Source organism: Paramisgurnus dabryanus, chromosome 19 (genome assembly GCF_030506205.2).
Source record: "Paramisgurnus dabryanus chromosome 19, PD_genome_1.1, whole genome shotgun sequence".
NCBI lineage: Eukaryota > Metazoa > Chordata > Actinopteri > Cypriniformes > Cobitidae > Paramisgurnus > Paramisgurnus dabryanus.
In genome coordinates, this window is record NC_133355.1 from 3,663,211 (window position 1) to 3,680,600 (window position 17,390).

General features: G+C 37.2%; 2 protein-coding genes across 2 annotated transcripts; one reads left to right on the top strand and one right to left on the bottom strand.

Annotated features, from left to right (window-relative positions):
• Nucleotides 1-2,292: 2,292 nt before the first annotated feature.
• On the bottom strand, nucleotides 2,293-4,699 carry mcl1a (MCL1 apoptosis regulator, BCL2 family member a). Its single transcript, XM_065283898.2, has 3 exons — nucleotides 4,139-4,699; nucleotides 2,932-3,182; nucleotides 2,293-2,675 (listed from the first exon to the last, which is right to left on the bottom strand). Exons 1-3 carry the CDS (start codon nucleotides 4,548-4,550, stop codon nucleotides 2,559-2,561), a joined length of 780 nt encoding a protein of 259 aa, XP_065139970.1. The 5' UTR covers nucleotides 4,551-4,699; the 3' UTR covers nucleotides 2,293-2,558.
• Nucleotides 4,700-10,479: 5,780 nt separating this feature from the next.
• golph3l (golgi phosphoprotein 3-like) lies at nucleotides 10,480-16,543 on the top strand. Its single transcript, XM_065283750.1, has 5 exons — nucleotides 10,480-10,607; nucleotides 10,894-11,094; nucleotides 13,721-13,852; nucleotides 14,516-14,630; nucleotides 14,731-16,543. The coding sequence occupies exons 2-5, from the start codon at nucleotides 10,915-10,917 to the stop codon at nucleotides 15,162-15,164; spliced, it is 861 nt and encodes a 286-aa protein (XP_065139822.1). The 5' UTR covers nucleotides 10,480-10,607; nucleotides 10,894-10,914; the 3' UTR covers nucleotides 15,165-16,543.
• Nucleotides 16,544-17,390: the final 847 nt, after the last annotated feature.

The following is a 17,390-nucleotide window of genomic DNA, read 5'->3' on the forward strand; positions in this document are numbered from 1 at the left end:
GAGAGAGAGAGAGAGAGAGAGAGAGAGAGAGAGAGAGAGAGAGAGAGATGTTTAGTTTGTGTGGTGTTAATAAACACACACAAACGTTGCTGCTGTCAGTACTTGAGGAAATACTTTGTCTACAGCAACACACACACACACACACACACACACACACACACACACACACACACACACACACACACACACACACACACACGCACGCACGCACGCGCGCACGCACGCGCGCGCGCACGCACGCACACACAAAGACACACACACACACACACACACACACACACACACACACACAGAGAGCAGAGGATTTCTCAGAAATGTGTTGTGTGTTGATGGTGTAACAGATGAGCTGAGCTGCTAAACACACACACACACACACACACACAAACTTAAGCAAAATCATTAAACTGTGCTGTGGAATGTAAAACTATATTTATGTAAGCATAGATAAATAATAAGAGTTGTGTAGATGGTAATAAGTGAAGAGGTACCACATAACATTAAATTACACATTAATTACAATGTTGTTACAATGATTAAAAACAAAGTTGTGAAAGATGGGTTAGCACTATATGCTAGTTAATGCTACATGCTAGTTAACGCTATATGCTACTTAACGCTATATGCTACTTAACGTTATATGCTAGTTAATAATATATGCTAGTTAACGTTATATGCTAGTTAACACTATATGCTATAATTCATTTATATATTTGCGTCGTCGTCCGCGTTGACATGCAAACACACGCGCAGACCGCTGGTAGGCAGTATCCACGTGTGTAACCACAGTAGCAGCGCGACCGTCAAAGAAGAAGCTTAGCAGGTTAACACCAAACGAAGAATAAACAGCAACTTGTTGTGTATGATTTGAGATGACCAGCAGTGATGGAAGTAAATAAACAGCAACTTTTGATGCAGTTTGAGTTTAATCACTCCTCAACTTGGCCCATCTTTGTTTTCACTGTTGCAAACAGAAATACTTATGACGCATTTTTTTACCTGACGGAAGGGGTTTTGGTGGACCAATCACAGCGCTTGCGGTTCACGTAGAACTGACGCACTGTTAAAATTTTTGTGAGGTGCACGTCAGGCTACGCAGAGGCTACGGATAACATACGGCGCAGAGCTTACGCATGACTATAAATCTGGCTTTACAGTTACGTTTTGCAGGTCCATACTGAAAAAAACACAAACTTACCACTCAGAAACGTCCATTAACAATCTCCAAACAATTGATTATTCCTCAAAATCTGATACAGACTCAAACATAAGATCTGTTTACACACACACAGAGCTACTGAAGGAGGGACAGCCAATCAGAGCAGAGCTCAATATTATTATTCATGACCCTTTCAAATAAGATAATAATAGACCATTTCATTATAAAGACAAATCCTAGGGTTGTAAATGGACATGAATAACTGACTCTGGATCATTTCTGCTCTTAATAAAGACACAAACCTTCTGTGTAGATATCAGAGAAGAATTTAACAGATTATTACAAAGCATTCTTTGGCACCTTTAATGCTACAGCTTGTGTGCTTTAACATTCAAATCACAATGTGTGTGTATACTTGCTCTTTTATAGATAAAATAAACTTTGTTTCTCTTGAAGTTCAAAAGAAGAAAAATGATCTAACTATACTACCCATTGCATTCATGTAGATAAAGTTCAGATGAGTTGGACTTATTTGATAAGAAATGTTTGAGTTCATCAGATCTCTGACGGTTTAGTAGAGACATCCAAGAAACAAAAGCTCTTCTCAGAAGAAATAGTTTGCTAAATGTATTTTTAAATTGTGTGTTTGTTATTGTTGCACATCTGCTGGTGTGTTGCTCTACATTTTGCTGACTTGCATTGAAAAGTCGAGCAGCATCAGCACACCAAACCAGATGACAAACCACAAACTCACACAACTTTACTGAGACGATAAATATCACACCTCCTGCTTTCTGTGGGTTTGTTTTGCTCATTTGTTGGTGGTGCAGTGACAGAAACAACACAACATCTTGCTACTTAACTTACATCACGTTATACTAACTACTTTTAACAGTGCTAACTTGATCATTTAAGGGAAAAACATTTTAATTCCCAGAATGAGTTTCATGAGAGGTTATAACACCGCTCCTGGAAACAGATGATGCTTATTTGCAGATCTTCTCCAATTGAAGGGACATTTAAACGGCTTCAAAATTCATTTTACCCCTCATGCACTGCAGACTCAGAAATATACGCTGCAAATAACCCCACAAAAAACCTTGGTGTGTATTAAATGATTCAAAACACACAAAATATCAGGATCTCAAATTTTATTTAAAAAAATAAATTCTTCAAAAATAATCAACTCTGATTTTTCCGTCTGACGGATAGCACAATCTGTTGGACCGATATGAGCGCTGTCAGAGGACTTTAAAGCGCACATCAGGCTTAGAGCCCAGTCCACGTCCGATGAGGACACAGCAGAAGTGCTTTTCGTGAATCTCACACCTTGACACCGCTGGAGTCTCAGGGTCGGCTGGAGATACAGAACAAACAAAAGTCCACTCCGCTCTATATGATCTCACCGAATCAAGAGCACAAGACCTGCTCCGAGTCCAGCAAACCCAGCAAAAGCCATCAAAGCGTTCCGAACAGTGGACTCCATATCTTCAACTCGGAAAAACTCCACAAATCCATGCTGTAATAACAAATAAAATAATGATTATTTTAGATGTATACAGAACATAACCTCTGTGTGAAACACAACACTTTGTGTGTGTGTGTGTGTGTGTCAGCACTGAATTATGCAGGAAAGGAAACATAAGCTCTTCTCATTTACTGTATGTGAGACAGATTTTCCTTTCAGTCACACACAAACACACACACACACACACACACACACACACACACACACACACACACACACACAGTCTCTAAATTGGGTTCACACTTACCCAGCCCTTGTTACTCAACATCCAGTCATGCTGTTCTGAGATCAGAAAGGAGGAGATTTGCTCTGCCACTGTGTCTATGCATTTCTCCCTCTGCAGTTCTTTGAGCCGGATGCACATGACAGCCCCGAACGCCACCAGACTCGTAATGCGACCCCAGTTTGTGCTCCCGTCACTGAACATCTGCTTGGCTATGCTGTTGATGATGTCCATGTCATCAGGATGAGAGTCCAACTGTAGCCGCTGAACCATACCTACAAAAAAAGTCCATACATTAGAAGAAGGCCAGGCGTAAACAACAGTAAAAGAAAAGTAGTGTGCATCTTTATTTGACATGTTTGGTTGATACTAGAAGCATACGATAATAACTTCTGTGGTGCTTACTAGTTATGAATCGAAAGAAATACAAGATAAGAGCGTGACGTCATTTCAACGATTGACAGACCGATATACATAGATTTCGTTTATTATCGGCCGATAAATCTTTTTAGTTGGACAATAAACGTCTCTATAACTTAAATCTTATATTTGTAATTAACGACACTCAGTGTCACTCAATGTAAAGTCAAAGTCTGACAGACACTTAAATCATTAATCACTTTTTAACATGACGTTATGTTGTGTCACACACTTATTCAAACAATACCACATTAACGATGTCTTATGTAAATGATTAATCATGCAAATGTGTTTTAAGTACTTTAAAAATGGTACATTTATAAATGTTATGCATAACACTGGAAAGTTTATGTAGTTTTAACAACTTTCTGGTTGTCAGTATAGTGTACAGTACATCTATCACCCTTTAATCAGTCCAAGTTATTAACATAACAACTCGTTTATATACGGGTCTCTCTCTCTCTCTCCCTCCCTCCCTCCCTCTCTCTCTCTGTGGCGGTTGATAAGCGGAACTCGAGCACTTCTGGGAATTTATGTGACGAGCTGTGCGGTCTCAGCAGATAAAACCTCAAAAACAACCTTCACCATCATCTACATTTACACAGATCAAGACACAAAACGAAATATTAACCAGACATATTAATCTATTCATCAGAACGCGTTTGTTTAACGATGAAACCGATTATTTCTGTATTTCTTGACGTCACGTGACGCTTTCGAAACCTATGAAGTCAAACCGGTCGTGGCCGCTTTCAGGAGCGCGCATATCTTTGTTGGTGGTTTAGTGAACGCGCATTTGCGCGTGCTTTACCTTTGTACGTGATCTGATGTTTTGCAAGAATATCCTCCACGACGCGCCTGAGCGTCGGTAACGCGGGGTGAGAGTTCCGGCCAGACGAACACCCTCCGTATGACCTGAAGAAATCCAATAGAAGCTGTCGAGTGTCCCGTTCCAGTTCGGTAAAACCGAACTCCTGCGGGTCCGGAGAGCATGGCAGAGAGCCATCATCCGCCGACACGTACCGCCCGTCCAACTTCAATCCTTTTAGACCGTTTGTTCCGGGCCGTAGCGGTTTTAATCCGGTGTCAATCTCTTCCGCGTACCCGTCCAGCTCGTCCTCTGTTCGGGTTTTGTGCGCGGATCCGTTCAAAGGCGACGTGTGCGCGCCTGGCGCGAGGAGACTCAACGCGGCAGTACGTCTAAATGTGGCACTCAGACTCATGTTTTCTCAAATGAAACTAAAAAGTTAAATGTATAAATGAATAAAAACGATGTATTAAACGAACTCGAACTAAAATAAAAGCTTTTCACGCAAAAGGTTACGTTACAAATCCTGATGTCGACACTCCTGACTGAGAGAGTGAAGCGGAAGTTGCTTGATGCATGACTGTATTTATACATCACGTCACGTGATTTTTTCCATTCTATATATGGGCATTATTTCCAGAACCTCTATGGAATGTCGTTCTGGCATTTTCGCTTTTTTGTTTATATTTTGGAAGTGGTTCTCAGCCTTTATTTTTATCTCTATCTATTTTTGTCTTTTTTTTGAATAATTTTGAGTCATTTTAAGTCTCCCTTGGAAATCTGTTGATGCCCCCCTGTGGGCCTGGTTGAGAAACACTGATTTAATTCATAGACTGTGAAACTAAAGTTAAAAGTAAAGGTCATTTTTACAGAAAGAAATTTGTCAGAAGGTTTAAAAAAACAACAAGAACATAGATAAATAATAACAAAAAAAGAGTAAAAACAATGAATCAAAATTTAAAAATGCAGGTTTAATCCAAACAAATCTAATCAAATGAAGCTGTCTGTAAGAAAGGACATCACGTGACAGCTAGTATGTAAACCATTGACGTTAACACGAACACACCTGTACTTTAACCCTCTGACTCACAGGCAATGCAGTCTTGACTTTTAACCTGCTTGGATCATGAATCATGTGGGTCAAACAGACATATCTCATGTACATGTTGCTTTATTATTTCAATCTATCTGTCTGTCAATCCATACAACTTTAAAAGTTTTGCCTTCCAATTTTACGCTTCAAAATATTTCTATGTATAAACTCACAGACAAACTTTAGTCAAGTCAAAATTCATATTTTGTCATTATTCCAGTATTAAAGTTGCCATAAAGCTGAAGTAGTGGTCATGTTGCTTTTTGCTAATCGCTGTGATCTTTTCCCAGACCATCTTTTCACGGACCACCATACCAAATGACCGGAAGATCATTTCAAAGAGGGGAGGAGATTTGTGTTTCTGATTAAAGATTATGTGGGCACATTAATAAAAAAATTAAGTTCACAGAAGAGCAATTTCAAATAGTTTTTTATTTCAATTTCATTGTGATGTCAACAGTGTCATTTGATTCATGTTACTTTTCTCAGCGCTGTTCTGAAAGATCCAATGGTTGTGTCCGAAATAGCTCCCTATAGCCTTAAATAGTGCCCTATTTGAGGGAACATCAATTTTTAGTGGTGTCCAAAGATATAGTGGACATAATTATGTGCGCTCATTCAACTGCATCGATGTACACTAACTGCTTGTTGTTACTCGTCCATTGATGAGAGAGGCACACTGCAGCGCTTACGGGGACCTCCTTTAAGTAAACTATATTAGTGAACTAATGTAGGGAATAATGAACGAGGGTGTATTGGGTGACTGGAAATCATTTGTTGGTAGAAACATTTGACAATTATTATTCGAAACAACATAATTAAACATACTAATCATTTAGAATCAACATGATATTAACATTATTATTTAATAAAATAAGCTTTTATTCAAAGGTAATTTGTCATGGAAATTCACATGTATGATTGTAGGCCTATATTATTATTGTTCTTCTCAGCAGACACTGACACACTGCTGACATCTGGTGGATAACAGCATTGAATACAGTCAGCATTAGTGTCATGTCATCTGTGTGTATACTTCATGAATACTCACACAGAACTGTGGCATACTAATATGGAAGTCATATAAAATAAATACACCAATCATCTCTAGCTTTCAGATTTTGATTATGATAGAAAATGTAACGTGATGGATCACTTGTGATTCTTCACATGTTTAATAACTGATGTGAGAGTGTTTGACATACAGCGATGCAGTTTGATCTGTTTTATGTCTGTGAGGAACTCTACAACAGAAAAATTACTGAAGAAATTCAGTCCATCCAAAATTGAAAACTCTGTCATCATTTTCTCATCTGCATGTTGTTTTAAACTTGCTTTAAACTTTTTCTGAACACAAAAGCAGACATTTTGATAAATGATGGTAAGCACACAGTTGATGATAACTATTGACTTCCATAGTAGGAAAACAAATATTATGGAAGTATTGTGATAAAAGATGAAGAAAATATTTTGATTAATGATGGTAAACACACAGCTAATGGTAACCATTGACTTCCATAATAGGAAAAACAAATATGATGGTAATACTGTGATAAACAATGACAAAGATTTTGATAAATGATGGTAAGCAAGTAAACAGATGATGGTACCCATTGAATTCCACCAGATTTGTTTTCCTACTATGGAAGTCAATGGTTACCATCAGTTGTGTGCTTACCATCATTTGTCAAAATATCTTCTTTTGTGTTCATCAGAAAAAAAAGACATTCATACGGGTTTACAACAAAATAAGGATGAGACAATGATGACAGAATTTTAATTTTAGGGTCCCTTTAGGGATAAATCTTAGTAACTGCACCACCAATCACAGCGAGTAATCATCTGACAGAAGGCGGAGCTTTGAAAGACACCCCTAAAGTAAGGGGTTTCTCCTCTTCTTTCTTTCAAATGCTGAATATGTGGCATGTGTGTTAAGTGTACCTGCTTCTCTTCAGATCTCAGAGGACCGTCTGTGTCCTCATTCATCATCCCGTAACACAAACTCTGACAATCAAATGGTTAATGACTCAAGCAGTCGTCGCAAAATCTGCTCAATCTTTCTGACACTAAAATGGCGAACGACACATCTGACGTCATCCACATGGGCGTGTTCCACAAAGCTGAGGTGGCCAATGAGAGCGCGCCGCACATTGATACATCGCTGAAAACGTTTCACACAAGAATTAAAGTATTTAATAATTCATTCATGTGTGTCGGTCAAATATTTGTTTTATTAAAAAAAAAAAATGTATTAAAAAAAATTTATAAGTCGCTTTTTGAAATTTAAAATCAAATACGCTTTGCACCGGCCGCCGCATGAGAGCGCTGTTAAAACAACCTTTATTTTGTATAATTATGTTGGCTTGAGAAAGCCAACATACTGTTGTTGCACTTAAACTTATTATTATTATTATTATTATTATTATTATTATTATTATTATTCTTTTTCTTCTGAGACTAAAATTTCTAACTCTAACTCGTCCTAGAGCTTTCAAGCTACAGTCATCAAACTTTGGACAGACTTTCGGTCTGATCTGACGAGGTGTGCTATATCTTTTCTAACTGATCGGACCTTCCGAATTCCTAAACGGGGCGCTGAAACACCCCAAAATTTCCATTGACTTAACATTGAGACAAACTTTGACGGGTCAAAGCTGCGAGTGAGAAACTTGTAGAAACTTGTGGCTTACCACATTTAAGGAGGCTGACAGGCTGTGTAAGAACATACATCACAATGGGGTGTAAGCTGTACCCCTGGGGTGTAAGAGGCCCCCAAAATTTCCCATTGACTTATAATGGGGCAGGAAACATGCCCATAAAAGGGAATAAAAGCGTCCCAAATGGAATATCTTCACTTTAGAGTGTCTTAGAGACATGGGGGTGGGCTCATTTTACTCAAGCATCCAATCAGTCTCTTAGGATCACCCCAGAGCTATTAAGCCACGCCCCTAGCAACCATTTTGGGTACCCTAGCAACATCTCCCATAGACTACCATTATAAAAAGCCCAGATGGATATCTTTGCACCAGAGTGTCATAGAGACATAGGGGTGGGCTCATTTTACTCAGGCATCCAATCAGTCTCTTAGGATTCTTATTGAGGTATTAAGCCACGCCCCTAGCAACAAAATATGAAGACCCTAGCAACATAATAAACAAAGCCTTATATCTCTGGATCTGAACATCGTAGAGACACAGGGGTTGGACCGTTTTACTTGTGGCTTGAAGTGTAATCATTATGGGATGCCAATTTTCTCCCTAGCAACCAAACTTAGTACCCTAGCAACGGAATAAACAAAGCCTTATATCTTCGCTTCAGAACATCATAGAGACACGGGGGTTGGACCGTTTTACTTGTGGCTTGAAGTGTGATCATTATGGGATGCCAATTTTCTCCCTAGCAACCAAACTTAGTACCCTAGCAACGGAATAAACAAAGCCTTATATCTCCGCATCAGAACATTGTAGAGACACGGGGGTTGGACCGTTTTACTTGTGGCTTGAAGGGTGATCATTATGGGATGCCAATTTTCTCCCTAGCAACCAAACTTAGTACCCTAGCAACGCAATAAATGTTAGCTTCATGCTAGCTTCCTGCTAATCATGCTAGCTTCATGCTAACATCATGCTAGCATCATGCTAATCATGCTAGCTTCATGCTAGCTTCATGCTAATCATGCTAGCATCATGCTAGCTTCATGCTAATCATGCTAGCATCATGCTAGCTTCATGCTAATCATGCTAGCATCATGCTAGCTTCATGCTAATCATGCTAGCATCATGCTAGCTTCATGCTAATCATGCTAGCATCATGATAATCATGCTAGCATCATGCTAGCTTCATGCTAATCATGCTAGCATCATGCTAGCTTCATGCTACTCATGCTAGCATCATGCTAGCTTCATGCTAATCATGCTAACATCATGCTAGCTTCATGCTAATCATGCTAGCATCATGCTAGCTTCATGCTAATCATGCTAACATCATGCTAGCTTCATGCTAATCATGCTAGCATCAAGCTAGCTTCATGCTAATCATGCTAGCATCATGCTAGCTTCATGCTAATCATGCTAGCATCATGCTAGCTTCATGCTAATCATGCTAGCATCATGCTAGCTTCATGCTAATCATGCTAGCTTCATGCTAATCATGCTAGCATCAAGCTAGCTTCATGCTAATCATGCTAGCATCATGCTAGCTTCATGCTAATCATGCTACCTTCATACTTAAACATACTAACAGCCAGATAGCCTACTAAACTAAACTTATGTCAAACCATTTTAAACGTTCAGGCTACGCTTTCTCAAGCCAACATAAAGTTTGTCTTCAAACTTTACTATCTAGTTTTTTATTGCAATGATAAAAAATATAAGATACAACAACAAATAAACTGTCTTAAGATAAGATATCATAATGTATCATACATACGAGACCATCATATAAAAGCACATTGAATTTAAACGAAGATTACATTAAGATCATAAGAAAAAAAAGAAATGAAAGGGAGGAAATTAAAGAAGGGATGGCATACAATACGTTTACAAGCATATTAAAATAGACTATTAAATATTTCATACATTTTAATAGTTGTAACAGACATTGAATTTGTATCCAAGTATAAATTCAATTCTAGTTTGAAGACATTAAAGTGCGGTTTACTTTTTACATTTATGGATATGAAACTTCCCGACGAATAAAAGAAGATTTATACAAAAGCTTACATTAATTAAATTATTTTTATTAACATAAAATCCAAAAAGTATGTTCCTATAAGTTAAAGAAAAATTTAGAAGAATATTTTAGACAATTAATAATTCAACATCACTCCAGAAAGATTTAATTTAAAGGACAGTCCCAGAAACGAGCAGGATTTATCAATGTCTTTTATAAATGTCTGTAAAAAGTGTTTAGGATAGGTTCAAATCTGTGGATAATCTTATAACATATTCCTTTATTATTCATTTTAGTTTATACATTACTTTTAGAATTAAAAGTTTATTTGAATAATTCGTTTGAATGCAGACAGAACATAAAATAATTATCAGATGTGACAACATAAAATCACACAGGCTATAAAAGTCAAAGCTAAAAGACTTATTCCAATGTGTGAGTTAAATCCTGAGTCCTGGATCCGGGTCGCACAGGTTTGCACGTTCAGATGCATGCGTGCGTCAGGTTTCGCGTTACCTGTGGCTGTGTTTACAGTATAAATTCTGATTGGACTAGAGGCGTAGAAACAATAGATCCATATTCTGATTGGCTGATTCGTTTAGAGGCGTGGCTTCGGGTGAAACGCAGCGCTTGTCAGGTGAACAGGTAAACGCACGGGGAAGTGAACACAAGAATTACACGTACACTTTATTAAAAAAACAGCACATGGTAAGTTTACTGTTTTTAAAGCCAGTTTGTGTTTTTTATATAAATAAATACTATTAATAGAAACGTTACTTCTGTTTGTTTAAGGAAAAACAAGAAATGAAATATGATTCAGTACAGTAGGCTAATAATCTCTTCAGAATATTCTCGATTACGTCTTTATTTTCATTCCTATTATAAGCACATACACAGGCTTGAGGAGGGACTCTGTCGATCAAAGTTCATGTTTTTGTTTTAAGGTGAATACAGAAACCTGTGTTAATGTGTGATGTGTGTTGGTTTGGTGGAGGTTGGCTGTTAGCAGGACGGTATGACCACATTAACGAAGCGGAACCGCCGCGCGGAAGCTCCAGCGGAGACCCGGGGTCACGCGGAGCATGAGGAGCTCAGGAGAGACTCTGATGAAGAGGATGATGATGATATCGACTCTAAATCACTGAGACTTACACTGATGGAGGAGATCCTGCTGCTGGGACTGAAGGATAAAGAGGTTCAAACATTTCAATAATTCACCTAACCTTACCGAAACCGGTTTCTATCCATAGAGTGTAATTATGAAAGTATTTATTGCTTTTATGAAGTCAATGGGGATCATAAAACGTTTAATTCCTACAAAGACAACCTGAATCACGCACGCACACACACACTGGTGTTGTACTACTGGTCTAAAGCAGGTTAACTAGTAGAGGTCACATAAAAGAATCAACTTCTGCCAAAAATCTTGTTAAACCGGTGAAACAGGAAATATTTGTCATTCTTAGTGAAAGAAGGCGAGCTGCTCTGTGAAGAAATGATAACGTATAAAACAGACAGAGAGGTTCACAGTAAAGCACAAATTTAAAGTTAACTATACATATATTGATTTAGGATTAGGATTGGTCTGGATGATCAGATTGTGAAGAAGGTGTGTCTACAGTAATGCGTCAAACTATTCTTGTGTAAAATGTCAGAGTAAACTTCCTTAGTATTTTTAGCGTAAATATAAAAGTGTCTTTAGAAGTGTCATCATTACAGACGTCAGGGTGTGTACAGTCTATCTGAGTGTTTGTTTAATCTCTGTGTGTACTTTATAATCCTTTGTGTGCACAAGAGTGAGCAAAATGAAAGTAAGAGATCTTTAGTAATAATAATAAAAATCTATGAATAGAAACTATATGCGATTATGAAATATCTGTGATCAGATGAAGGTTTGGTTGTATGCAGTTATGGGTAATACTTTGGTGAGTTAATAAGAATACTGCACTGCAAAAAATGATGTGTTCATTTTTAACACATTGTGTGTGTCATGCCATTTAAGGCGTTATTTCATGTTAAAATAAATGAAAGGGACAACACAAGTTGTGTTAAAAACAGTGACGGGAGTAATGGTTACAAAGTAATTCCGTAACTGTAATTCCACTACTTTAGACGGTAATAAACATGTAACAAAGTATTTTTTTTTTTTTTAAATCAAGTAACACAGTTACAATTAGTGAAATTTAAATGAGTTGGTTACTCGATTTACTCTATTTTGTGATAAATGAACACTTGCAGACAAGACATTTCTGATTTAACATCGTAGGACTGTGGTGAGCGGCGAAATGAAAAATAACACACAAGGTGTGTTTATATAGTATATATCACAAAATAGAGTAACATGAGTAACCAACTCATTTAAATTTCACTAATTGTAACTGCGTTACTTGATTTAAAAAAAATACTTTGTTACATGTTTATTACCGCCTAAAGTAGTGGAATTACAGTTACGGAATTACTTTGTAACCATTACTCCCTTCACTGTTTTTAACACAACTTGTGTTGTCCATTTCATTTATTTTAACATGAAATAACGCCTTAAATGGCATGACACACACAATGTGTTAAAAATTAACACATCATTTTTTGCAGTGTGGTAACAGTCTGGTGTAGTTTACAATTCTCACTATTAACTAGTTGGTTATAAGCATTGATATTACAGAGATATATTGGATGTTTATTAATACTTAAAAAGCACATATTAAGGCCTGATTCTGCAAAACCTTATTCTACATCCTTAATCCTACCCATACTTTAATTTAACCACTACTTAACTAAGTATTAATAAGCAATAATTAGGTCTATATTAAGGCAAATTTAGTTAGTGAGTAATAGTGAGAATTCGACCTTAAAAAGTGTGACCAGAATAATTGATGTACTTTTATGATTTATTGGATCCATTTCAAGCCGATCTTTGTATAATTTACTAAGTAGGATTTATAAAGTAATTAGTAATAAAATACTTTTTGAAGAGAATAATGTTTACATTAGGAACTAGTAATTATGTACTTTTTTTGAGTAACTTACCCAACACTGGTTGTATGTTATAATAAATGTTGAAAAAGTTGAATGCTTTATTCTGATTGGTTAAGAAATGTTGCTCGGATGTTGATTATTTTTCCAAGGTGCATCGTGCCGCATTATCACTTTGGGTGTGTATTATTTCTGAATAATTCAACGGCCCATCATAAATTATTCCTTACATATCAGTATCACACTTTACAATAAGGTTGTATTAGTAAGCATAATTAAATGCATTATCTAACATAAGCAAACAATGAATAATATTGTTTTTCAGCATGTATTCATTGTTGTTAATGTTAGTTAATATTGCATTCATTATCTTGTGTGAAATATACTCAGATACACATACAGTACTGTATAAATGTTTTATAAACATGAGATTCACTTTCTGAAGTGTCAGCATATAGTTCATGTGACAAATGACTAAATAACACAAAACATTTATATACTGTTGTCATGTACTCATCCAGATGTTTCTCTACACTCCTATGACTTCCTTCCCTGAATCCAGAGAGGATTCCTCTTTGTAACGAAAGTGAATGTTGACTGAGGTCTTCATATTCATGTTTATAAGAACAAAAGCGTGAGAAACTTCACATGTTATCTTTATAACACAAGCCTGTTGTGTTGGGACCGGCATGTGGTCCTGTAGATTTACTGACGAAAATGATCAAACTATATTTCCTATATAGCTGTAATATCACGAATCTTCATCACATTGATTCAAACAGTCTTTGTACTAAGAATAAAAACAAAAGTTGCTGTATGTCTAAAGTCCCATTATGTTTGACTTTAAGGGCTACACATCGTTCTGGAATGACAGCATCTCATCAGGTTTGCGGGGTTGCATTATGGTGGAGCTGACCCTGCGTGGACGCATTCATCTGGAACCTCCAAGCGCACGCAAGAAAAAACTGCTGGACCGTAGGGTATGACAACACACGCTCTCTCTGACACACATGGACATTTTTAACTACACTTATCTGGCACAATAAACAGATGAAGACCAGGTGTGTCCTGGAAGTGTCTTCATCATTTCTAAATAACTCCGTGAGGAACCTGTCTAACTTGCTATTATGTGTAACTGAGAGTTTTAGCCACTGCATCATCTACAAAAGTCATTTACATTCAACCTGATTTACATTTTCTATGAGCCACGCACACAGAGTGATTTAGTAACCATAACACAACTAATAACTAAGCCACAGAATTATATTATCTTATTTGCTGGGTTACTTCAAAACAGTCCCATCATAATGACGTAAATGTGCTCCGGTACAGAACAAAAAAAGTGTAGTGTGGTCATTTAAACTTTTTCTTGGTAAAAAACTAAATGTATTAGTGGTAATGAATGAGTAAATAAAGACCAGAATCAAACAATGTCTGCAAAATATTCAATGATAGCCCCTAAGTGATTTCATCATTTCATTAGAAGTGCGTGTTGACTCTGTAGATCCACTTAAGTTCATACATCTTTCCTGATGCCTAATATGTTGCTTTTCTCCATACTTCTGCCGATTCTCTTGGCCACGCCCATCTGCTGCTGGTCCTTTTGGCCACGCCCCCTCCGCTGCTGTCCTCTTCTGCTGCAGGTCTTGGTGAAGTCATCTGCTCCCACTGGTGACGTTCTGCTAGATGAAGCTTTGAAACACATCAAAGAGACGGAGCCAGCTGAGAACGTTGCCAACTGGATTGAACTTCTCACAGGTACTGCAGACTTCTAGATGGCATCCTCCTAACTCATTAAACACACACTTTAACTTATTATGACATAATGCAAATATTTAAATTTGTCTGTTGTGTTCAGGTGAGACTTGGAACCCTCTAAAGATGCACTTTCAGATTCGTAACGTTCGCGAGCGTTTAGCAAAGAACCTGGTGGAGAAAGGAGTGCTGACCTCAGAGAAGCAGAACTTCCTGCTGTTTGATATGACCACACACCCCGTAACAGACAGCAGCGAGAAGAACCGGCTGATCGAGCGACTCCAGGAGAGCCTGCTGGATCGCTGGACCAACGATTCTCGCCGCATGAGTCACCGTACGCTGGCGCTGATCCTGTTGGCTCACTCGGCGGACGTGCTGGAGAACGCTCTGACGCCTCTTCCCGACGACCGATACGACATCGCCTCGTCACGTTCCAGAGCTTTGATAGAAGCTGATCCTGACCAGGAGAGCGCCAAGGTCACGACCCCTGCAGAGGAGATGATCTGGGCCGTGCTGGCGGCTTTTAATAAATCCTGAGAGAACTGAAGTCAGATCTGTTCTCCGAACTCGCTGGCGCCGTCTGTCTGCCACCCCTGGACCTGCAGCAGAGACTCATGAGAAATGGTGACGGGTTAAATCTGTTTTTATGATATGACTGTATTGCCTACATGTGACGCGACCTCACGTCTGAACTGATGCATGAGAACAACTGCAGACATCGACTCTGCTCCAGAACATAGCGAAGACTTTTACTCACCTCTACCTGCATTACAAGTTATATTTAGTTTATTTGTAAAGGGCCAAGGCCAATAGACGTTTAATCACTTCTGCGTCTGTGGTATTTTAACCTCTCAGTACAAACACATCTTTTGTCTGTGTCAGATTTATTCTGTATATTTATAAATAATGACAGCAAGTCAAGCGTTATGATCAGATTGGTGAATTGATTGTGTATAGTTTTACTCACACCGGCCTGTGTGTTACAGCATAAATGTTGTTTGTGTGTTTGTGTATTTCCTATAGTGAATAATGTGCTAACATATCACAGACATTGAATATGAATGAAGTAAGGAATTAACTATGGATCTGTTGAATGCTTTATTATGATTGGTTGAGAAATGTTTGACTGGGTATGAATTATTTTTTGATAAATGCACACCAGAAGTCATCAAACCTGTCTGAAGAACAAAGCATGTTAGAGCTCAGGATTAAGTTACTGTCTGTCTTTTGAAAGTCAAACTTTATATTGGGAGTGTCTGTATTATGATGCTTTCTGATGTTTTCTTTAGGTTATGGACAGAGTTTGTATTTCTTTGTTAATAGCGCATTGGTACAGAAGATTTATTCACTAAGTTAATCCGTTTTTTGAAGTTAATTAAATGTATATATATTTAAAATCAATTCTGATATTACATGACTTCAGTTCTCATGCTTTTTATTGGATTGACTGTTAATAGTTGTGTTTGTATCCTCAGTGAATGAAAGAGGAATAGCAGGTAGTTCAGGATCATCAACACATTTGATGTTCTGACATCCGTCATGAAAACTAATGTGTTCAGCATTAAGAGTTCAGGTTCAGATCTGTTATGGACGGATGTATGGATGAAGGACGAGTTGCAGATGTAACTCCAGAGAATGAAGACGAAGGAGAGACGTTGTCAGATTTACTCATTTACTGAATGTATAAGCAGCTATGCTTTGATTTGACAGTCGACTGTGTGAGAGTTCATTCGTGTTTAAATGAGGAAACAAAACAAACAGCAAACAGAAGTCAAATAATCAAATCAGCAAAATTATAAGAGAAAGACACGAGACACTTGATCACACTCGTGTGTGTATTTTAACTGATGATGTGTCTGAATCAGAGCTTAAACTCAACACTTCTGCTATTCATGTTAATAAAGGTTTAGATCAAACACACTCTTTCATTCACAATGACACTGTAAATAATATAATCACTATTATTAGAAGTAGTAGTATTAGTATATGGTTATTTTGGGGTCACTTAAAAGCTTGAAACCAACATTCTTCGTTAATTTAAACTGGTTTAAACCTCTAAACCCAGTCCAAAATCCAGAATGATCAGCAAACCAGTTTTTAGCAGGCACACCCATACAGAAAAAACATATATATTATCAAATATAATTTTGAATATTTAAAAAATTGGCCATTTTAAGTATATTTTCAAAATATTTTTTAAAAGCGAATATATTTTAAAGCATTTATATTCACATCACATTGGAATGTTTGGAACAGGTTTGAAAAGAACTGCAAAAATATACTTATACATTTTATACTTTACACATTTTGTAAAAACTTTTATATTTTGGACAGACAAAAATATATTTTTTGCTGTATGGGTTGTAAAATTGGAAATGTATTTATTGCCACTGAAATACATTTTGAAATGTTAATATTTGAAGGTTAAATCTAAATATATTGACAAATTCAAAAAATATATTTAATGAAGCTTTACTTTTTTACAAAATGTATTTAGCATACATTTAAAACATATATTTGGCCAGATAACTGTATTTTATATTTTTTGCCGAACTGTATTTCAAACCTAACCCATAAATAACACAACAATTTTTTACCAATTGTTTGGATTGGAAAATCTGAGAGGCAGATGAAGAGTATGATAAAGAGCAGGACACCAGAGACGATGCAATTGGCAAAGATGAATTGCTGACTCTTTACAAAATACAAGTGCTGCATACAGACATTCAACTAAACTTGTGGTTACAGTAATAGAGATATTAA

Bases quoted from the DNA above. Each gene is read 5' to 3' on its own strand.
- golph3l (XM_065283750.1), top strand. From the start codon at position 10,915: ATGACCACATTAACGAAGCGGAACCGCCGCGCGGAAGCTCCAGCGGAG. The intron at 11,095-13,720 runs GTTCAAACATTT...TTTGACTTTAAG, and splicing joins TGGGACTGAAGGATAAAGAG to GGCTACACATCGTTCTGGAA. The intron at 14,631-14,730 runs GTACTGCAGACT...TGTTGTGTTCAG, and splicing joins CTGGATTGAACTTCTCACAG to GTGAGACTTGGAACCCTCTA.
- mcl1a (XM_065283898.2), bottom strand. From the start codon at position 4,550: ATGAGTCTGAGTGCCACATTTAGACGTACTGCCGCGTTGAGTCTCCTC. The intron at 3,183-4,138 runs GTAAAGCACGCG...CTTTTTTTGTAG, and splicing joins ACATCAGATCACGTACAAAG to GTATGGTTCAGCGGCTACAG. The intron at 2,676-2,931 runs GTAAGTGTGAAC...TTGTTATTACAG, and splicing joins TGTTGAGTAACAAGGGCTGG to CATGGATTTGTGGAGTTTTT.